We start from the raw sequence: 25148 nt of genomic DNA, 5'->3' as shown, positions 1-25148 counted from the left end.
TGACTAACCAGAAATTTCAGTTGAGCTTGTCCGTTATTTCAGTTGAGCCGTGATTTTGTCAAAATATTTTAATTAAATAGTCATAAATGACAGAATGTTCTAGTGATGCATTTATATACTACACTGTTGAACATTATTAGTGGATTATATATAACGTTTAATAAATGAGAAATTTGAAAAAGATTGTTTTCTAAATGTTCATACAGGGTCAAAAGAGCATTAAAAACCTGTCATCAGACACATACTGGAAACGCATAAAAAAGGGGTTTGCCCTGACTCTGGTGAAAGTACTGTTCTCAGTTTTTCCCCTTTGTATTATGAAAATGATAATCAGGACAGAAGTATTGTGATAGAAAACCTCAGAAACTGTAAAAGGGGACTATATTTTAGCATAACAAGAATCGTGCACATCTCTCTGCTGCAAAATGACATTACCTTTACTTCAACTACTAGCCTGTAAATTACTGTTGTAACAATTATTCAAATAATTAGACAATTCTGCTAAAAAGTTTTTTATGGGACATTTGTTTTCAGCATCCAGGCTTTTTTTTTTTTTTTTTTTTTTCTCAGTATAGTGTTAATCCCATGTTTTTGTGAGAATTATTACTCAACTGTTACTAGTTAAACTATTAGCTATATCATATTAACATTAAAGCTGTTTAAACACATGAGGATGTCTGTCTGCGTTAATACCCAAGTTACTGTAGGAAAAGAATGATATATTTATATTATCAATTAATTGAAAATATGTTCAAATGTTTGGGGTCTTTAAGATTTCTCTATCTTTTTTTTAATGAAATTATTAATTTTTTTCAGCAAAGATGCATTAAAAAAGTGACAGTAAAGACATTGATAATGTTACAAATGCTTTCTATTTCAAATAAATGCTGTTCTTTTGAACTTTCTATTCATCAAAGATTCCTGAAAAAAAAATCTGCTATGGTTTTCTGAAAAAAATGAAGCAGCACAACCGTTTTCAACGTTGACAATAATCATAAATGTTTCTTGAGCATCAAATCATCATATTAGAATGATTTCTGAAGGATCATGTGAGTAAAGATGCTGAAAATTCAGCTTTGATCACAGGAATAAATTACATTTTACAATATATTCAAGTAGAAAACAGTTCTTTTAAATCATAATATTTCACAATATTTCTTTTCTGTAAGCATTCCTTCAAAAATATTAACAAATCTTACCAACTCTAATCTTTTGAACGGTAGTGCACGTTTATCGTTAACCACAAACTATTTAGTCCCAAACTAGCTGGTCCATATTGAGTCATATCTTGATTAAGGTTATATATTCAACTCTGTTACCCATTCTGGCATAGTAGTTTTTCATTTTATTGATTTACTTTTTAATTTTATACATTTTATTTGTTTAATATTGCTGTTTATTTAATGTTAATACTGGAAAATTACAAAATCAAGGTTTTAACCTGTTTATAGAGTTACCAAATACAAAATAAAACCTATATTACTTAAATAATATTTGCTAATAAAATTTTTTTTTTTTTTTTTTTTTTTTTTTTTTTTTACATTTAATCAAAGAGAATTTCTGAGGAACAGACATGTTTTGCAAGACTTTCTGAACTGCAGATTCACTCACAGTGACTGGAATTAAAACAGTTTGATATGAAATTAAAGGTGTTTTAAGGACATGAGACCATTGTCAAAAATAATAATCAAAGAACACTCAGGAACGTTGTGTCTTAAGGATGACGATATATGCATAAAGTGTGGGGAAATGCCCCGCTAAATGCAAAACATCACCATTACAGCCATCATTTTGTCATAAATTGATCATGATTATATAGTGCCTACATTTGCCATATTGAGCGTGAACTATAAAAAAGAACACCGGAAAACCCCATCATGATTTTAGAGAGAAAAAATATGTCTTTGTTTTGAAGCTGTCAGATGTTATGTACCGGCATGATATCTTCGTGCGCTGATGAACTCTTGCTGTCGAAGTTTCGGATGTCTCGTTTATGGATGGGGCCTCTCTCACCTGCCCGCATAGTTCCTGACATTTAACCATATTTAACCTTTAAATGTCACAATAACAGTTTTCAGCCCAGAGCCAATCGCTCTGAGGGAGTTTCTCAGGTGAAATATTAGACAAAACATCCGTCCTCCCTGTTATTGGGAGTGAAAGCGTGCGTCTCCGTCCTGAGCGCCATGAACCAGTGTGTATCACGGCTTTTTGGGGAGTATGAAATTGCTTATGTTGATATCAGATGAAATGGAAATTAGGGAGTTTATGACTTGTGTTTTCATATTCAATTTGAGAGATTCAGGTTTTAGTCAGTCTGAGATCACACCAGAGTTTCACAACACCTCTGGTGCTTCTCACAGTTGCTGTTCTGGATCAAATGGACATACAAGGCTCAAACTCGCCACCAAATCGAATGATTAAGGATGTAATTATTTCTGTGTTTTCATATCGGAATTATGTAAGAAAATGTTGGTTAGAGGTGACTGCTTTGTCAAGCATCACTATTATTGTTGCTTATCCTTGAAAAATCCTGCACCATTTGTGTCTCATGAACGATGGCTTATGATTTCAATCTTGGTTGGCGATTAAACAGGCAAAAAAGGAAAGATCCATATAGGGGCCAGTAAACAACCACCCTGAGCACCCTAGCAACTGCTTAGCAATGCCATGGCAACCACCCGGAACACTCTAGCAACCGCATAACAGTGCCCTGGCAACCACCCTAGCATTGTGGAGGCAAGTTCTGCGTGGGGAAGCACCATTCACATTTTCGTTAGAAAATGGAAAAATCGAGTTTGGAAATATTTTCTCATTCAGCAACCCCGTTTTACACATTATAGTCCATTGGATTGACTAATACATTTCCTCATGGTGGAGCTTGGGTTCTTCAAAACATCCAAGTCAGCAACTGAACAGACAGTTCTCAGCACAAACTTCACATTACTGTCAAGAACTACAATATCACATGCTGACCAGTCTGGGCGGAGGGTCACTGAGCGTTATATGATCGCTGACTAGAATCTGAAGCTGGAGGCTAATGTTGAGTGGGCAGATGAGAGAGTTGTGAGCGAAGAACGTTTACGTTGAACGTTTGCATCAGTGAGTCACTGAAGAAATACTGAAGTCAGAGCTTTGATGGAGAGTGGAAGAACAGAGATTCAGAGACAGTAGAAATTCCCCGTTTATTCATGTCAGAGAGAGAAGTAGTGAGAGAAAGACAGTCAAAAAGAGGGGTAACAACAAAGAATGAGATGTGGAGGGGTACTAGAGCAGAAAACAGACGTTAAGAGTTAACAAGAAGTGTGACGGTTTGGTCATATTGCTCTAAAGCTACAGAGTCAGATTTGACTCATTCACCAGTAGACGCTGATCTGATTTCATCATTTACAGCATAATAAAGTTCACCCATAGACGCCTGAGAAAAAGATCAAATATATAGAACAAAATTGTATCTTTTATATAAGATAGGCCTTTAGGATGAAATCGATATAAAATAATGGTGCTTTTTTTTTACTAGCAGGTGCACAAGCGTGCAAGTGAATTTCACAGAACTTGTCAAGAACATATACAGGTCTTATTTCACTTAAAAAGAAAAAAAGAAAGAAATTATATTTAATATTTTTTAAATTATAATTATATTTAGTGTCACAAAACCCTAAACTAAATTTTAAACTAAAACTAGTTCATTTTAATATTTTTTTGCACTAAATTCACATCCTGTTACGTTTTCTTGTACTATAGTACATCGTTGACTCATCGGTGTCGCATAATTATTCATGCAGTGTAAGCCCTAAAAAATTATGAACACATCACTAGAGTGGACAGCTATTTAAAAAAACGTTTTCTTGCATACATATGAGTTTTGATAGCATAGTTGCACATCAGCCTCTACGGCGGACACTAGTTCATCATCCTATACACTGCCACCAAGTGCCAAGACTTTGGAATTTTTTTCTCTCCAAACCAAGATGTCCGACAGCCAGTCAGAAATGCCAAGTTGTTCCAGAATATTCCTCCATTCCTTCTATCCTAAGAGAATTGCAGGTAAAAAAAAAGTTGTAACATCAAGTAACATATAAGGAGTCATATCATTGTTACATTTTCCAAGTATTTATTTTTTGATTGGAAGGAAATTCTGATTAATCCCCTGTCCACTAAATTGGACATCATGCACATATTTCAGCTACAATTCATACTATTACTGTGACTGTTGTTTTTGAAAATACTTCATCTGCAGTAACTTTATTTGGATGTAAATAAATGTATTTGTGTTATTAGAGTGTAACGCAATGCACATTACTTTTGTGCATTACTTGTAATGTGTTACTTGTAACATCAAAAAAGCAATCTGATTACATAATGCACATTACTTGTAATGCGTTACTTACACGTTACATCAAAAACAGTAATCTGATTATGTAATGTACATTACTTATGATGTGTTACTATACTCGTTACATCAAAAATAGTAATCTGATTACGTAATGTGCATTATTTGTAATGAGTTACTATTCGTTACTTCAAAAAATAGTAATCTGATTATGTAATGTACATTACTTGCAATGCTTTACTTTACTCGTAACATCAAAAACAGTAAGATGATTACGTACATTACTTGTAATGTGTTACTATACTAGTTACATCAAAAATAGTAATCTGATTACGTAATGTACATTACTTGTTACTATACTCGTTACATCAAAAAATAGTAATCTGATTACGTAATGTACATTAATTGTAATGTTACTGGTAACATCAATAAAGTAATTACGTAATGATTACAAAATAGCATTACTATACTCGTTACATCAAAAATAGTAATCTGATTACGTAATGCGCATTACTTGCAATGTGTTACTTTACTCGTAAAACCAAAAATGTGATTACGCAATGTGCAATTTGTTACTAAACTAGCTACATCAAAAATAGCAATCTGATTACATAATATACCTTACTTGTAATGCTTTACTATACCCGTTACATCAAAAAAGTAATATGATTATGTAATGCACATTACTTGTTACATCAAAAACAGTAAGCTGATTACATAATGTACATTACATGTAATGCGTTACTATACTAGTTACATCAAAAATAGTAATCTAATTACATAATGCACATTATTTGTAATGCGTTACTATACTTGTTATGTCAAAAAATAGTAATTTAATTACGTAATGTACATTAATTGTAATGTTACTTGTAACATAAAGTAATGTGATTATGTAATGCATTACTATACTCGTTACAACAAAAATAGTAATCTGATTACATAATGCACATGACTTGTAATGTTACTTGTAACATCAAAAAGTAATGTGATTACGTAATGCGCATTATTTGTAATGCATTACTATTCGTTACATCAAAAATAGTAATCTGATTATGTAATGTACGTTACTTGTAATGTGCTACTTTACTTGTAACATCAAAAAAGTAATATGATTATGTAATGCACATTACTTGTAATGTGTTACTTTACTTGTTACATCAAAAACAGTAAGCTGATTACGTAGTGTACATTACTTGCAATGTGTTACTTTACTAGTTACATCAAAAATAGTAATCTGATTACATAATGTACATTACTTGTAATGTGTTACTTTACTTGTTACATCAAAAACAGTAAGCTGATTACGTAATGTACCTTACTTGTAATGCTTTACTATACTCATTACATCAAAAATAGTAATCTGATTACGCGATGCACATGACTTTTAATGTGTTACTTTACTCGTAACATCAAAAAAGTAATGTGATTATGTAATGCGCATTATTTTTAATGTGTTACTATAGTCATTACATCAAAAAATAGTAATCTGATTATGTAATGTATATTATTTGTAATGCGTTACTTTACTCGGTACATCAAAAATAGTAATCTGATTACATAATGCACATTACTTGTAATGCGTTACTATATTTGTTACATCAAAAATAGTAATCTGATTACGCGATGCACATGACTTTTAATGTGTTACTTTACTCATAACTTCAAAAATGTGATTACGCAATGTGCATTACTTGAAATGTGTTACTTTACTCGTAACATCAAAAAAGTAATGTGATTATGTAATGCGCATTATTTCTAATGTGTTACTATAGTCATTACATCAAAAGATAGTAATCTGATTACGTAATGTACATTACTTGTAATGTGTTACTTTACTCGTAACATCAAAAGATAGTAATCTGATTACGTAATGTACATTACTTGTAATGTGTTACTTTACTCATAACATCAAAACAGTAATCTTATTACGTAATGCTCATTACTTGTAATTCGTTACTATACTCATTACATTAAAAGATAGTAATCTGATTACGTAATGTACATGACTTGTAATGTTACTTTACTCATAACTTCAAAAATGTGATTACGCAATGTGCATTACTTGAAATGTTACTTTACTCGTAACATCAAAAAAGTAATGTGATTATGTAATGCGCATTATTTCTAATGTTACTATAGTCATTACATCAAAAGATAGTAATCTGATTATGTAATGTACATTACTTGTAATGTGTTACTTGTAACATCAAAAATAGTAATCTGATTACGCAATGCACATTACTTGTAATTCGTTACTATACTTGTTACATCAAAAGATAGTAATCTGATTACGTAATGTACATTACTTGTAATGTGTTACTTTACTCATAACATCTAAAACAGTAATCTTATTACGTAATGCTCATTACTTGTAATTCGTTACTATACTCGTTACATCAAAAGATAGTAATCTGATTACGTAATGTACATTACTTGTAATGTGTTACTTTACTCATAACATCAAAAACAGTAATCTTATTACGTAATGCTCATTACTTGTAATTCGTTACTATACTCGTTACATCAAAAGATAGTAATCTGATTACGTAATGTACATTACTTGTAATATGTTACTTGTAGCATCAAAAAGTAGTCTGATCTTGTAATGCACGTTACATGTAATACCCCCAACACCGCTCATTTCAGATGAGATTGAAAACACCTGCTAGTTTTTCCACAGTCTGAAAACATCAATAGGTCAATGTAGATTTCAGTCTGAAGTTTTCTCAAAGAGGAGAGCTATGGTAGAAATGTGTCCATTTTGAACATAATTAAAATGATAAGCTATTAAGGGTAATTTGACATACTCTGGTAAACTGGAGGGAGTGTGAGCATTTTCTACATAGTCTGAGTTGGGTTTCCGTAGAGTTGTATCTTCACCGGTTGTAGAGATCTTTGATGGAATCACATCCTCATGTTCTGATATCAAAGACACGTGACATTCAACTTGTATGAAGTACTTCTCTGTCTTCTTGTCAAGCGGGAACAAACTCGATTGTGTTTGCATTAACTAAAGCTGTATTATATGTTTTGTATATATTTTATAGTTTATATATTATTTTATTGGTTTGTTAAATACAGTATTACTGTGCTGTTACTGTATTATGTTTAATACAGTATCTCTTAAGTTGAAAATATAAATGCATACTGTGCACTCCATTTGAAAATCTCTTTGTAAAATATGTTTTTGTAACATTTGTAAAAAAAAGAAAAAGAAAAAAATGTTTTCATGCCCTAAGAGCAATAAAAACAAGAGGGGAAAATCCTGCCTGTGGTTATAATTCATGCATGAAAGGTTTAAAACACAACAGTGTGTTTATAAATATTTTCGATGAAGAGAACAAATGTGAACGGCTGTGCTTTTTTTGTGCATTAAATTATAGCAGTCACAGGGTATGTATGTATGTCATTTACGGTCAGCTTACAAAACCATGTGTATATTGTGTTGCATGTAATGGTAATTTGCAGCATGCATTTGTGGGAAGCTTTGATGCTTTTAATGAGATGAGATAAAACTGTCAGATTCAGAAGCCGTTGCTGTTCTGTTGGTCTCTCCTCTTCCCCCTCCCCTCCGCAGCGTAACCACGCCCACTTTTGTGGCATTTTTCAAAACTGGTGAGAACTGACTGGTGCTGTAACAGGGGGTTTCATGACCCTTGAAGTATCATTAAGATTTTTCCATTATGAAATACAAATTTTTGTAGTGCAAAAAAGTTGCATCCTCATAAACTCAACATAAAAATGCTATATAAATTTGAAAAATATTTATATATCACACTAGTGTTTGATGTCTTTATTTTTTGCCAATTTAAATAAAAATTAGTGCATTACAGTGAGTGTGTGTAAGCTATATATACACTGAACTATACTGAGAATCGCCATTGAGAATAATGCAAATTTAAAAAAAGGCAAAAGTTAAATGCTCAGACGCATTAGAGTAAAAGTCTTAACAGTCCTAAAATAGGTTTTCTTTAAAACAAAACAAGAAGATTTACTCATTATTGAAATATTGAGAGTGAGCTTTCTAATATTTTAATATTTCACTGTTACTTCCTATTCATTTTCGAAGGATCTGGCTATATAAGAAGCAAATAAGTAATGGGCTTTTCAGTCACAGTGCAGACAAATACAATAAATATTAGTCTATAAAAAGTAGACTCCTGCACTGATAGTCTACATTAGTATTTATAATTATCATATTTAATTTATATTTCATTACACAGAGTGTTAATTTTTGGTTATGCCTACGTGAAGTATTCCCTTATATAGGCACCCTTCACCTGTGAGAACATTTGAGCGCATGTTGGATATTATGGTATGACACGACTAGGCTTTGATTCTGATATTGGTGTAAGATCATAACGCTCATGTTAGGAATTAAATGAGTAACGCATAAACGCACTCATGTTGCGTGTGGTTTTGTGTGACTCGATTCAGAAGTTACATTACTGCAGTGAAGAGTTTTACATTGAGTAGGTATTCCAGTTCAGAGAACAAATTTGCTTGCACAGTCTCATGGGACATACACAATCATCAAAATTCTCAGAAATCAGAAATTTCCCAAATTTATAAACATGATCAACACAAACAACAAAACAAACCAATACATTCGACATCAATCAGCCAATACAATTTTTTTTCCAAAATCAGTTTCAAAAAGCAACACATTTTAAAAACTCAAAGAAAATGAGTTTGGGATAATTAAAAAGAAGAAGTCATTTTATTTAAAGAAAAAGCTTTGCTCAAATGGAAATACAGCTGATGATCTTCCAGTACCAACATTATCTCTGGGTCAGCAAGGACTTCTGCTGCTCTTTTTGCAGAAGTGAGTCGATATTTTCCATCAAGACACTTCTTACTTCCCTTTTCAAAATAAAGTTAATATTGTGCTAGACTGCATCATAACTCTGTCTCACAGTTACCTCTCAGCTTCTATAAATACCAGATCTCAAAGTCATAATAGATGGGATATCATGGGATAGAAGGTAATATGGATGGAAAAAGTGAATAACGGAGAGGTGAAATGTTATCTGAAGGATCACGAAACATCAGTTAGACTTTCAGTTAAAAACAAGATGATTGTGATCTCTAAAGAAGGGGGAAAAGTACAGTCTCTTTTCTTCTGAAAATGAAACTGGGGGTGATCTAGCTAAAGAAAAAAAAAAAATCCCCAAACGGCCATGTTGATTTCGCTTATTCCAGGAAACCCGGTGAGCATGACACATGCAGGTCGCAGATCACTAGAACTGTGGCTTTTGTCATGTATGACAGGGAAAATCGCACGAGAAATATTCTCCTTGGTAACAAAGTGTGTTTGTTTACATTGGATCTCTCAATTGAAAATATGCATCATGATCATCATCATCAGCTGTCGCCTTAAAAAAAACTGAAGTTGCATTTTCAGTATTGAGATGCACAAAATTGCTTCATTTCCATTCAGGACTGTTGATTGAGCTGCAACTGTTTATCTTTTGATCATTTTTACACTGAATGGAACTTTGAATGTAACCTACAGAGTTGACTTTCAACACAATGTGGATTTGAGATAGTAAAATGAATAAATTATAAAGCGATAGTTCACTCATGATTACATCTTTTTGGAGCTTGAAAGCTTTGCTCCACATTAACTGAAACTGCATAGAAATTTTAATTAGTGCATTAATCAGAATGACTCCTTTTGTGTTCCACAGAACGTAGAAAGTCGTGGGATTGGAAAAACGTGAGGGTGAGTGAAGAACAAAGAAACTCAAACAGGTTTGAAACTACTTGAGGGTGACAGAATGATGAATGAATTTTTATTTTTGGGTGAACTATCCCTTTAAGTCCCCTTGTAGTCAATAATTTTATCCCTTAAAACTCATCTATGATCACCAAAATGACACATTTAAAAAAATTTTCCTGTGAAAAAAATTTCTTCATGCCTTAAAATAGCTTGAATATAACTCATTTATTATACGCGGATCTATGAATATGCTAATTAGCCCTCCACTCACTCGCACAAGCTCAAGAGTTAATATAAAGTTGATTTAATATAGAGTTGATATAAAGAGTTTTATATTAACAGAAAAATATACCAGGATATATTCTCTTGAGACTCCTGCTTCAGAGCGGTCATGGTTAATGAGATGCTAAACCCCGCCTGCTCATTGATGTGATTGGTTACAAGGTAGTTGGCGATGCAAGAAACACCAGCGATTTCAAACCACAGTCTTTTTTTCACTAAAGTTTTAAATAGAAAATACACAGCAGTGGTGTGAATTTGCACATGGTTTGTCTTAAAGCATATTAAAAACACTACATAGACATATAAACAACTTGATTTTCACCACAGGAGGACTTTAACTTAATGTGTAAAACAGTTCAATGATTCCTCTTTCCAATGCAAAACGGGTATTAAGTATGCAGAATTTTAATGGTATAATACAGAGCCCTGCTGACATGACATGAGGGGGAAAAATAATATGTATATTGTGGCCACGAATTAACAAATCGTTCCCATGACTTACTGAATTGTGGCGATGTTGTAATAATTTGTTCCTTGTTTTAGTTAAATCTCAATGAGGAAACAAATTTGTTCAACATGGCCATGATTTACTAAAACAAGAACAAATTCTTAATTCGAGGCCATGATATATATATTTTTTTCCCGCATGTCATGAGCGTGGCTCCGTAATATTAAAGGTGCCCTAGAATTAAAAATTGAATTTACCTCAGCATAGTTGAATAACAAGAGTTCAGTACATGGAAATGACATACAGTGAGTCTCAAACTCCATTGTTTCCTCCTTCTTATATAAATCTCATTTGTTTAAAAGACCTCCGAAGAACAGGCGAATCTCAACATAACACCGACTGTTACGTAACAGTCGGGATCATTAATATGTACGCCCCCAATATTTGCATATGCCAGCTCATGTTCAAGGCATTAGACAAGGGCAGCCAGTATTAACGTCTGGATCTGTGCACAGCTGAATCATCAGACTAGGTAAGCAAGCAAGAACAATAGCGAAAAATGGCAGATGGAGCAATAATAACTGACATGATCCATGATATCATGATATTTTTAGTGATATTTGTAAATTGTCTTTATAAATGTTTCGTTAGCATGTTGCTAATGTACTGTTAAATGTGGTTAAAGTTACGATCGTTTATTACTGTATTCACAGAGAAAAGAGCCGTCGTTATTTTCATTTTTAAACACTTGCAGTCTGTATAATTCATAAACACAACTTCATTCTTTATAAATCTCTCCAACAGTGTGTAATGTTAGCTTTAGCTACGAAGCACTATCAAACTCATTCAGAATCAAATGTAAACATCCAAATAAATACTATACTCACATGATCTGATCCATGCTTGCAGCATGAATGATGAACATCTTGTAAAGATCCATTTGAGGGTTATATTAGCTGTGTGAACTTTGTAAATGCACTCTATTATAGTCGAGAGCTCGGGGGTGGGGAGCGCGAGATTTAAAGGGGCCGCAGCCTGAATCGTGCATAGTTAATGATGCCCCAAAATAGGCAGTTAAAAAAATTAATTAAAAAAAAATCTATGCGGTATTTTGAGCTGAAACTTCACAGACACATTCATGGGACACCTTAGACTTATATTACATGTTGTGAAAGAACATTCTAGGGCACCTTTAAAGTGGAAAGGAAGAAAATTGTTCCTTTTTTTGTAGTTGCCATGTGTGGTAAACTTCAGATAATAAAAAAAGCATCATAAAAACAAGAAATGTTACTCATTATTCACAGATGATCTTCAGGTCTGAAATTTGTATAAATTCAAATGACAAAAAAAAAAAAGAGAGATTTTAGAGCTGCAGTACAAAAGATTCAGTTAAAAATTATTTTTTTCATTTTTTCCTCTCAAAATAAAAAATATGTATATTTGGGTCGGTAAGATTTTTTAATGTTTTTGACAGAAGTCTCTTCTGCTCACCAAGGCTGCATTTATTTGACCAAAAATACAGTAAAAACTGAAATATTATTACAGTTTAAAATATCTGTTTTCTATGTGAATATATATTAAAATGTAATTTATTCCTGTGATCAAAGCTGAATTTTCACATGTCATATGATCCTTCAGAAATCATTCTAATATGATGATTTGATGCTCAAGAAACATTTCTGATTATTATTAATGTTGAATTTTTTTTTCAGGATTCTTTGAAAGAAATGAAAAAGAACAGCATTTTAAAAAAAGAAAGTACTCTTTTGTGACATTATAAAGGTCTTTATTGGATCTTTGCTGAATAAAAGTATTCTGATAAAGATTTGCAGAGGAAGAATATCAAATAACACAAAGCAGCAACTTTCCTTCAGCTTTAAAACTCTTTATTTATTCTTTTAAATGAAGTTACAATGTCGTCAAGACTTGTTAGATTTTCACAATGAGCTCTTGAGAGGAACTACACCACCGTTGTTGAATGACTTTGAGATGACATGGGTTCTTGTTAAAAATGAAACCTCAAACATTTCCTCAAAAATACTTCTCACACTCTCGTATTGGCACATCACTGACAGTAAAGTGTGTGTTAATGGTAAAAATGCAAGGGTCTAAATAAATCTTCTCTTTGAGCCTTGGCATATCCGTATGGCATCTAAACACAATGCAGACTCCGCTGGGACCCAAAGGCAAGAAGATGAAAGAATGATGCTTCCCTGAAACCTAAAAAAAATATCACAGTATTAATATTCTCCACGTATTTGAGCAGACGGGAAAGCGGAGGTCCCACTCAGACTGGTCTTAAATCATTCACGACTATCTAAAGGAAATTAACGACCTTAATTTTCAAGCTGCATCCATGATTTTAAACACGTGCCGTATAGAACACAGCAAATAAACTCATCTCATCTCCTGATTTCAGTCCAGCCTCGGTAAACTAAACCGCAGCAAAACGTCTGCGCTGCGATCCTCGAGAAAGCAAGGCAGTCGTGCTCGGGCTTGTGGAGAAAAGAAGGCAGAAACCAAGGCAAAACGGGACCGATATGTTTTGACTACTACAAACATCTCCGGAACGATATCGTGTCATTGAAATCCAAACGCTTGAAATGTTCAAAAGGAATGTCTTCAAATACACTGAGAAAAGGTTCAGTCTAGAAAGATCACAGGAATGTCACCACAAGCACTAATTTAACCACGCAGGGTTCCTGCATGAACAGCTGCTTCTGGGGCGTCTGCCAGCGTACGTGAAATCAGAGTATCGATTTATAAAATTAGAACATCTTGAAATGAAATCAAATGAACAAGACACTTCTACTAATACAGTATGAAATATCAATCTAGTTTAAATACCCCCCCGGTCACGTGATCATCACACTTTTGGTCCATGATTTTAGTTTCAGTCTTTTCAAATCAAAAACACCGGACACGTTTGGATCACCGAGATTTGCGACTCTGATGAGGGGGATACGCTGAGCTGCGTTAGATGAGTTCGACGTAATTTGCTGGGAACATTCCGAAATGGCCGTCCGGACTGTATCCTCGCCACCAGCCTTCATCGATCATCTCGATGCCGGTGATGATCTCATCCGGGTCGAACGAGATCTCTGTGTCATCAGCTGAAAACACACACACACACACACACACACACACACACACACACACACACACACACACACACACACACACACAATGCAGCAAGATTAAGGTCAGATTACAAATTAGATTTCTGGTAACTTCATTTTAGTCATTTAAAAGTACTTCAGTTTTGACACAAATGTCAAGTGTAAGCCGTTCAGAGTACACTTCATTTGACAGCATATGCAAACATATTCACTCGTTTAAACTACAGTTGTGAGTGTCTCTTATTTTTGACAGACTGCACACTTACAGTACACGTGAACTATGCGAAGGATGAAATTTATAGTGTATGATAAAACGGTATCTGTATTTATCGAAAAATGTTTGATATAATGCTTGATAGTTTCACTTAAATGCATTAAAATGTAAACGGACATGAAACCACATAAGTTTGGTTCCATGAACAACCCTCAAGCATGCACCAGCCACTGGATCACAAACAGCCTATCATATGCCTTGATAAAGTGCTACGGGTGACAAGTAAAAAGCCAATAATTTAACAAGTTGCATTGCTGTGGGGTTCGGTTGCACCGTCGCCACGTGACATCAGAACACAAACACATGAGAAAATGAGTGCCTGCTGGCAATGGGGAGATTGTGATTAAAAAAGGACGTGGATTAATTTAACAGCCTATCACGATGCAGAAATAATGCATGTCACTATAAGTCTGTGCATTTTCTCTGTCTCTGGATGAACGATTGCCGTAGTTTCATCTTCTACATTTTCAGCATCTGCGTCTCAATATATGAAGACATGAACACATTATCTCCAGAGCTGCGTCTGAGAGTCACTTCATGAGCTTTTACCATTTCATTTGAGAAAAACTGTCCAATACACGCTGAAACTGAAAATGAAAGATCTTCACGACAAAATGTCAAAAAGTCTGGTTTAACTTGAAGAAATTATGACAGAAATATATTACTATTGAATACTAAAATGTAATTCTTATAAAAGTAATGATATTATTATTTTCTTTTTTTTAAATAACATACAACCAAGATATTTTTTCCACTGTTTTAATCTGTGGTTCAGCATCTTATTTGATAAAAAAAAAAATGTAATGTTTTCTTGTAAATTAAATGTTATATTTTCATTTGATTATATTTTAAAAGATTGATTACTTCATTTAATTAGACACCATTTTTGATGATACATTTGTATTGAATCATAAAAAACAGAATCTAGAAAAAATAAAATGGAAAACAGAATTTAGTGAAAAATAAAATGGATTTCATGGGGCTCAAAATTAAAAGGTAACTTAATCTGTGGAGTTTAATTGTAAGAAACACAGTATGGACAATATTCTGTGAATAATGAGCTGAACAGACCAAATTTGCAGTGGTTAGATAAGAACAAACCTGCAATCTTGCAAATAACTCTGAATACACCAAATATTCTGATCAGATTATGGCCATATTCTGATTTTAATCAGATTTTGGTCTAATTTTGATTAAGTACCCGACACAATTATATCAATATAGCATACTAATATAATTACTAGAAATCTAAAAAAAGAAATGACAAAAAGAAATGTAATCAATATACGGATTAGGGCTGTTCAACGATAACTGTGGTTATCGTGTACAAAATAAGAGTCTGTGTTTACGTAATATATGCGTGTTTGTTTTGTGTATAATTATTATGTATATATAAATACACACACATACATGTATATATTTAAGAAAAATATCGTATATTTCTATACAAATATTTACATTTATATATAATTTAAATATATAAAAATATTTATATATTTATATATTTATACATACATGCTTATATTTCTTAAATATATACATGTATGTGTGTGTATTTATATATACATAATAATTATACACAAAACAAACACGCATATATTACGTAAACACAGACTCTTATTTTGTACACGATAACCACGGTTATTGTTGAACAGCCCTAATACGGATGAACAAAATACATTTACAAGGTGTTGGCATAAACTTTCTGGCAACAAGTTTTTGTGCTCTCGTCTGCTTTTCCTAAGAGCACGCTTGATAATTCATGAATTAGCAGAATTAGTAAAAATGCAGATGGCAAGAGCAAAAAGGACAAAAGTAAGCATGAGAGAATTGTGGGAAAGGAATGTGCATGTCTAAGTATATTCAGAATACACTGTTTATCATGTAAAAGCAATATTCACCAGCTTGGTAGTCATACAGAGCCCTGGCGCAGACCCCGCGATCATCTGCCGTATCGTATGTGTTCTGTTCCTCCACCTGAGAAAGATTCACAAATGACACAAGAACCTGTAGATGAAAATCACATACGCCTCACATCCTCTTCAAGACAGCGTGGAATTGAAAATGGATGCTTTTAACTTTAAAGTTTGTGGCTTCTGGTTCATGTCTATTAGTTTGAGCTTATCTATATGCTGGCCTACTTCAAAACAAATCAAGTGTTTAACAGATGATTTTAGCATCAAATATGTAGAAATGTATACACACACAGTATATAACATTTATCCTGCACTACACAGAATATTATCCAATCAAAGGCTCTCTAGAATGAGCATGTCCCGCCCCCATTACCACCTACAACTAATTTGAAAATTAAAAATAATATTATTTTTATAATAATTAAATGAATTCAAATAATTAAACATGCATGCAAACATACGTTACATACGTCTTAATTCACAATAATCATCATCATCATCATCATCATTGTGTAAAATAATACTAAACACTCATATAATACCCTAACATTAATGTAAGGCTTTGTATCTAGTTCTGGCAGCGAGTGTCGTACCTGCGGTGGTTCCTCATAGATGGCGTCTGGTTCCACTACTGCCTCATATTGTGGCTGCTTTAGTTCCACCGGTTCTTCATAATCATTACTGACCACTTCTACATCTAAGACATAAAAGACAGCAAGACAGAGAAATCATTTTCTGTCTCCTGTAACAGCACACCTTCCCCACCAGGTGGTGCTGACATCCAGCTGATTGACTGACACAAATAAGGGGCTGATGATGGCAAAATGAAAATGAGATGAGACAGCGCAACACAGCAAAAACAAAGGATGGGAGCTGATAATGTGTGTGTGTATGAGTGAATCCCACCTTCATACTCTGGCTCAGCTTCTGCCTCTGGTTCCACATACTGAGATCTGGGTTGTTCCTCAAAACTGGCCTCTACTCAAAACACACACACACACACATGCATGGAAACACAGAAACCCACACATGCATGGAAACAAGCACACACATGGAGCGCTGGATCTGTATTCTGACATACCACAGATGGGTAGAGTCAGAGTTTGAGGGCGGCGTGAACAAAATATGTCACCGTACGACTGATTTTATATCAAAGTATTTACAAGAGATCTTCATTTGAGTATTTTCTTTTTTATCTGGAGCATGCTTGACAGATGCTAAGCAAAAGATCACATTAATAATAAATTAAGTCCACCCTCATTGCAAACAGTTGCTTCAAATGAAAAAAAAAAAAAAAAAAAAAAAAGTGTCAAAATAGCAATATATAATAATTCTGAATTGACAAGCCATATTCAAAGCCAAGTGGAGCACTGCAGAATAAAGATATATAATTTCTACATGTTGCACAGAATATAAAAATTCAAAAGCTTGGGGTCAGTACAATTTTTTTTTTTTTTTTTTTTTTGAAAGAAATTAATACTTTTATTCACCAAAGATGTAATTAATTGATTAAAAGTGACCGTAAAGACATTTAAGATTAAATATTTATATTTTAAATAAACGGCATTCTTTGGAACTTTCTATTCAAAGAATCCTGAAAAAAATGCAATATGGTTCCCATAAAATTATGTTGAAAACAGCTCAACTGATTTCAACATTGATAATAATCAGAAATTTTTCATGTGCAGCCTTGGTGAGTATAATGTACTTCTTTCAAAAACATTTTTAAAAAATCCTACTGCCCCCAAACTTTAATGGTAGTGTACCATCATAACACCCAGCCCTAGTTTGAGTCGATTAATCCGTTTAAAGGGACAGTTCACCCAGAAATGAAAACTCTGTAATCATTCACTCACCTTCTGTCATTCCAAAACTGTATCACTTTTTTCCATGTAACACAAAAGGAGAATTTCTGAAGAATATTCTGGCCAGTGAATTTGGACTGGGGCTTCAGGCTCCAAAATAACACCATAAAGCATCATAACGATGGTCCATATGACTCATGCACTATATTCCAAGTCATTCGACAGCACTGAGCGAAAATCCTAACTGTCCTTGGCACACTCGTGGAAAAGTAGGGCCCTATAATAATATAATCCAGTCATAAAAACGGAATTTACTATATAACGCGGAATGTCACGGAATTTGTCAAATTTTTGATGAATGAATTAAAAGCAGGTCTGTACACTTAAATTAAATCGCGATATAGACTAGTGTCTGTGAATATTAAACCGCAAAAAGACTATTTAAACATGAATCCTGCATGCCTGTGTGACTCTGAAATGAATGATGCGGAAGCGCGGTTTAATTTACCTCACACCGCCTCACACACAATCGCGCCGGCGCACGCACGCTGAAGCGCGTGACGCTCGCGGTGTTTCCGTCCTCTGTCTCCTCACTATATGAACGCATGAATTCATCTCCAGAGCTGCTCTGAAAGTCACTTCATCAGCATTTAACTGCTTCGTTTGAGAAAACTACCATCATAAACACAGAGAAACTCAAAGCTCTAGGCAAACCGTCAAAATAAAAGTTTGATTTAACTTTACAGAAACATATTACTGTTGTACAGTAGAATTTAGATAAATTAATTTAATAATAAATTATTAAAATATATTTTAAACAATAATCTCAGTGTTTCTTCCGTGTTTTGATTTTAACAGTAAAGCTCTGTTGTGCAGCACATTGTTTGGCAAAAAAGTTTAATTTCATGATTAAAAGATAAATTAAATGGTATGCGTTCATTTGATTGCCAGAAAAATTTGAATACACAACAGAATTTCTGAAGAAAAAAAAAAATCATAAAAATATATTTTTTAATAATTAATATTGTTGTTTTTAAGAATTCAATTAATTAGACATGCTTTTTGATTATTAAAATGGAATTAAACCATTAAAATGGAATCCAGAAAACAGAATTTAGTAAAAATAAAATTTGAGGGGAAAGAATAAAACGTAGGGCCCTAAAAAATTTTTAATTTTTTTGTTAAACTTTTATTAAATTGTTGGTAAATTGGACAAGATTCATTATTTCAATAAATTAGACATGCTTTTTGATTACTAAAATTTAATTTAACCATTAAAATGGAGTCAAAAAATAAATAAAACGGAAAAAAACGGAATCCAGAAAAATTAAAACGGAAAAAAACGGAATTTGGGAAAAAATAAAACGGATTTTATAGGGCCCTAGAAAAGTAGCAATTCCCAATTCATGAACTAACCATTCATTTGAGTCAGATCTTTCCAATGAATCAGTTCACAAAAGCAGTCGAATGATTCATTAAGACTTAAATCAAACTGATTTGGTTCTTTAATTCAACTCAACTCAGTCAGTCACAGCAATTAACAGTTCACTCAAGGGGAAGATAATTGACTTATGGTACGTTTTTTTTTACACGACAAGGACGTACTAAAAATGTTCCTTCCCGTTTTTTTGCACACAGACAACATTGTCAAAATGACCCCCGTTCACAAGGATCTGCGAAAACTACTAAAAACACTGTACTATTCATGCCAGGCCAGTAGTTGGCGATGTCACTTTGTAAAGAAACACTACACACCTATAGACTGAACATGTAATATGCATGTGCATAATGTCACTGTTTTCACAAATGTGTGTTTTTATTGTCTAAACGTAAACAACAACGGTTTTGATTTCAAAAACGATTTTAAAAGCTTGCGTTTTCAGGCCTGTAATGCGCTAATTCGAGTAAACGGCGCCGAGCCGTGTGCATTTATGAATGCCCGTGCTTCAACTGAATTAGTGATTTAAAAGAAAGGTGCACACGGTGCCACATGTCGATTAACCGGTCGGAAAATGTCCTCACCGTCACATCCCTAGTGGACACAGTTATTTTTGTGGCTGATTTTATTGCATATGCAATTGTAGGAGTTTCCCTTTCAGATGCAAAATTTATGGGAGGATTCATTATTTTTTATTAATGAAAAACACAGCTAATCCTTCGCAGGTTCTCTATAGGCATTGGATTTAAATCCAAAAATATTGCCAAAGAGGTGCTTTTACATTTCGATTTGAAACCAAATCTTCCGCCATCGTCTTGTCAGTCAGACTCTCGTGATAAATGATCTGTGCTGCGACTCTCGTTCGGCTCACGCTGCATTGAGCAGACAAGTTCAGTTTTTAATTGTAATGTCTGTTCTCTAAACTGAACTAAATTATTTTTATTACTATAAAAAAAACTGTCTGTAGGAGGCGGTGCCGCGGTGGGCATGTGATGTAACCAGTTTTGCAGCTGAACACTGTGTCCACGCCTTTTCATCGTTAATATTTGAGACTTTAGTACATCCCGACAGTTGTTTTAACGCCCCAAAGGGTTAGTAAATCTAGCCCTTTATCTTCTTGATTGTAATACATCTTACATTTCAATCTGTTGCTCACACAAAATGACTTCAGGAGACTCGTAGAAATGTAGCGCATGAGCATCGACTACTTTTATGATCCTTTAATGGTATCCCTCATTCACTTGCATTATAATGAAAAGAGTTGGCATGATACTCTTCAAATATTCAGCTTTTGGGTGAACTCTTCCTTTAAGTGCACAAGGCAAACACACAGTGAAGTGTTCAGACATGCTCACATACTGCGAAGCAAATCCAAACCCGTTTATTTTGAGGTGTAAGGTAAAATGTTACAGCAAGCATGAGGAAATTGTGAGTGGTTAGACGTTAGTTGAGAAGCATGAAAGCACCACACAAAGAGGTAGAGAGTGAACGTGTGTGAGCATGGAGATGGATAACACACCAAACCTTTCCCCGTGTGAGATAAGGAGTGAACGATAAGGTGCGTGTTTATGTACCTCTGGCTCGTAAAGGCGAGGCCTGACGCACAGGAGAGCGAAATGGCTCTGGGTCACATGACTGCTTGGACAGAAAAGGGCTGTTCAACCGCCCTGAGATACACAGAACAGAGAAGGACAAAGAGAGAAACCCAAGCTGACAGATGGCTGACGGTGTTATACACAGCAGAAGAGACCACAAACATTGTTTTAGACAGAAGATCTGCAGGCTGTTTAATGACAGTGTCGAATTTCAGACAGACGAACATGGTTGAAATGGCCAGAGAACAACGAGAGAATGGGAAATACCACAAATAACATCCAACATTCAGAAGTTAGCTGTTGCATGCACACGAAAATACCTCCTAAATGACAGATGAAGACATTCCTTAAACGTGTTTGAAAAAACTACATGAAACGTGACCCACATAGTAAAAGGGGAAGCTAAATATAGCATGCAAATACTGTGGCATTTAAATAAAACGCTTCCTATAGTGTCAATTGTGCTTGTAGAGATCTTATCAGGGCAGTGCTTAATACGGCTAATGTGCACGTTTGGAATCAGACTGTATTTATTATTTATTATCCTGATGAGATATAAAGATTAATATTTATAACCACTAACTATCTCCATTTGTATATTCTATATATAGATTCATTACTATATATTAAATATACTATCATATATAAAATATTTATCAGATGATATATAATTTATAGCTATATATGTAAACAGATTTAGTAGATATATTAAAAAAGTTTTTAAAATCGTTTAAAAAATTGTTTTAATGACCCTACAAGTTTGATTAAACCTTCAAAATATGAGGAAAATGTTTTATATTTTTGAATATGAGGAAATGACAAAACACTAAACTTATTAAATTACTAAATTATTTGGTAAAACGGCTTAAGCATGTGTACAGATGAATGGTACCTGGTTTTGGACTGTATTGAGAGTTGTCTTTATTAGAAGTGTTGATTCCCATCTCTCTCTGTTTGAACATTTCTCTGGGATTAACGGAGCGCTGGGAAACGAGAGCCGCAGCTTCCTGTTACAAATACACACAAACATTAAAAGTAGCCAAGGGTATCACGACTGATAACACTGATGGCAGTATAGAGGAGAAGATAAGAGCCAGGGACCCAAAGTGGTTATATACTGAAAGTGGGAAAACAGGAGAACAGTAAAAGAAAGGCTGAATCCCAATCTGCAAACCACCAATCCTATAGTTTAAGTATGTGTGACTGGCATTATTGCATTGCCAAAACTTCATTATGTCAAAAGTACTTAATGGGCGTTTATGTTAGTATTGCCCACAACAAGCACACAGTTTTCTGTTATCAAGATGTAATTTTATGACATGTTTATGTTCCAATGCTTCATAATAATAATAAGTACGTATTTTACTAAACTGACAAATCAGCAATTATGACTGGAACCATCAGGTTTATAAACTGGGATTGAGCCAGAAAAGCGATCAGTCAGCAGTAAAGGACACTACCACAGTGGATAAAGAAAACAGTTAGAAAGTTAAAAGTCCTTCTGTCCAGGGCCAGAAGAGATGTTTGATACTTCCTCCCACTCACGTTGGCTTTTTCCACCGACTCTCCACGTTTAAAGGGTTTCTGCTGTGTTGCCTGCTTCCTCTCCTCCTCTTCCTCCTCCTGATAGACAGCAGCACACTTTGACTCTTACACACTTGATTCCATTACAAAACCTAGTTAGCTTCCTATGTAGGCAGCATTTTGAGGTATCATATTTGATTATGCGGTCTTCTAAGATGATTTCTTTTGGCTAAATTCTAGAGCAGAATTGCATGTATTTTTCACAGAGCTCAGTGAAAAATACACCCAAGGCGGCGGACAAAAGAAAAGTTGAATATATAAATATACTTAAAGGGATAGTTCACCCTAAAATGAAAATTAAGTCATCATTTACTCAGCCTGGTGTTGTTCTAATGCTGTGTGATTGCGACCAGCATCAAGATTAAAAAAACAATTATAATTTTTTTTTGCAAAAGTATCACAGAATGATCCCATGCAACATGTCATATATTCCAAGTGTTCCGGGAGTTTACGATAGGATTTGGTGAAAAACAAACCGAAATTTACTGTATTATTTAATGAAAGTCCTGACTTTGGCCGTTGATCTTCTGTGCACAACTGTGCATTCATGAGACTCTATTAGCGCTGCGGCTCACTCCGACTTGCTCTTACTCTTAAATATAGCTGCGAGCAGCAATTATCAGGGTTAAACACATGCGTAAAAAGGTATCACATTTTATTTAGCAGATACAGATACTTTTTATTTAGCAAGCCTGTAACCATCTCAATCACAGATGGAAAAGACCATTAACAGTAAATACAGGCAATTTATCATAGGAAATATATAGTTTTTAAAGCTTTTTAACAGTTATCGAGGTTGAGCCAAAAACCTAGGACTCATTTGCCAAAGTTGATTTTTTAAATAATCTCCAATATTTAACGAACGATTCGGTGGACAGCGGCGGTCCTAGAGGCAAAGTTGCTCAGAGTGAGGAGTTCTACCATGTGGTACAAATGTCCTGGACGTGCACAAAAAATTGTGTGATACACGATCCTTTATGCACATGAAAAACGTTAAGACGCCCCCTGGTGCCCAATTTTTTTCCGATCCGCCTTGTCTGATAGCTGCTCAAACTTCAGTAGCTGATGGCGGACATGTTTTTGAGATACATCAATGTCCTCATAGACAGTCATGGCCCCTCGGACGAAGACCTGCATACCAATTTGGATCGGATTAACGGTAAAGTAGTTATAGCCATTTTCATGTTTCTTTCCTGTTATAGTGCCACCAAGTGGCCAGTCACAGCATCCTTTTTTACATGACCATAGGATGAGCTCTTACATATGTGTGCCAAGTTTGGTGAAAATATCTCATTCCGTTCACGAGTTATAGCCATTTTAGTAAAAGTGGCTTCATCCACCTCGAACATTTTGGCGGCCCTTAGGAACTTTTTTTTGATTACTATTGACAATCGGACGCTGGAGAATCTCACTGCACTGTTTTGGTTCCGATCGGGCCAAAAGCCTAGGACTAGTTCGCAAAAGTAGGTTTTTCAAAAAAAACAAAACAAAACGGAAATGCCTGAAAATTGCGAGCGAATGCGAGGCATGCTTTGAGCCAAGGATTTGTACTTTTGACTGCTGTAGCGCCCCCGTCAGGCCGATCAGGGTGAGTCTTAATGATGTTGTAGACTGTGTGACAAAAAATGCGTGGAAAAGTCATGTCGGAAAGATAGTATTTACGAGCAGAACTGACATGAACGCCACCACAATGTCGTAGATACCAGTGGGAAGCTCGTAGTTTTCTTTAAGCTCCGATCTGTACGAGTCGGGGGCGTGTCAGTCAGAAACATAGCACAATGCTTACAGGTTAGCAGTGACATTGTCAGGCGTTTCTATTTACAACGAAGTAAGCTGATTCCCAGCAAAAAATACGATAGCATCACAATATAAAAATGTAATATGTAACAATAAATTTTACAGTGGCTTCATATTAATTAAAAAACATAAAAAAGCAACATACAACTAATGCACATTCTTTGCTCTACATTTTCTAGAAGCAGAAGTGTTGTTATTTTGTGTAATTAATTTAGAGAAGGCACACCGCCATCTTACTCCGACGAAAGTGACTTGAACGCACCTCCCGTCGTACACACGACTTCCCACCTCGTAAATACAAACTTCCCAGGAGGACTTGAATGCACCATAATACCAGCCCTCAAAGTTTCAAGTCTCTACGACTTAGTTTGGTCTGCCTGATCACTTTTAAGGGCGAATGCTGATCCTTGGAAATGTAATCAATAACAAAAGGGTTTCAGCGCTACGCTCTTGAACCCCCTAATAAATACGCTACATTAAATACAATCCATGTACCTCCTTCTCTGAGGTGAATATATCCATTGTGTTCAATCGCATTCACATCTGTGATTCCGACTGTCATCAGACAAATGGAGTTCCGGTCCACAGATATTTAACTCAGTGAAGAATGTACACAGGGATTTCTAGGCATTGTATTTCATGTCACATTTCTATTAATCTTGATGTCTCACAACTTTTGCTTTTTCTGGGTGAGTCGGAGTGAACTGTGGTGCAAATACAGTCTCATGAATGTGCGGTCATGCACAGAAGATCATCGGCCAAGGGCAGGATTTTCCTTAAATAAATTCAATTTTGTTCATTTTTTTTTTTTAAACCAAACCCCATCATAAACCCC

The 25148-nt window shown here is 34.6% G+C and overlaps 1 protein-coding gene across 3 annotated transcripts in view; it reads right to left on the bottom strand.

The window, feature by feature from the left end:
- Nucleotides 1-12654: 12654 nt before the first annotated feature.
- Nucleotides 12655-25148, bottom strand: part of dbnlb (drebrin-like b) — a 31426-nt gene continuing 18932 nt past the window's right edge. The window contains exons 9-15 of one of the 3 annotated variants that reach the window (XM_048210978.1): nucleotides 22478-22555; nucleotides 21825-21939; nucleotides 20912-21004; nucleotides 17001-17072; nucleotides 16688-16791; nucleotides 16080-16155; nucleotides 12655-13898 (exon numbers count right to left, since the gene is read on the bottom strand). In XM_048210978.1, the coding sequence (XP_048066935.1) occupies nucleotides 13762-13898; nucleotides 16080-16155; nucleotides 16688-16791; nucleotides 17001-17072; nucleotides 20912-21004; nucleotides 21825-21939; nucleotides 22478-22555 (675 nt within the window). In that variant the 3' untranslated portion in view covers nucleotides 12655-13761. The remainder of the gene's footprint in view (nucleotides 13899-16079; nucleotides 16156-16687; nucleotides 16792-17000; nucleotides 17073-20911; nucleotides 21005-21824; nucleotides 21940-22477; nucleotides 22556-25148) is intronic. The other 2 variants (XM_048210979.1, XM_048210980.1) reach the window with 2 other exon arrangements.

Source organism: Megalobrama amblycephala, linkage group LG12 (assembly GCF_018812025.1).
Source record: "Megalobrama amblycephala isolate DHTTF-2021 linkage group LG12, ASM1881202v1, whole genome shotgun sequence".
In the NCBI taxonomy this organism is placed as follows: domain Eukaryota; kingdom Metazoa; phylum Chordata; class Actinopteri; order Cypriniformes; family Xenocyprididae; genus Megalobrama; species Megalobrama amblycephala.
Note: the sequence above shows the minus strand (reverse complement) of the source record. Positions and strands in the feature narration are given on the sequence as shown.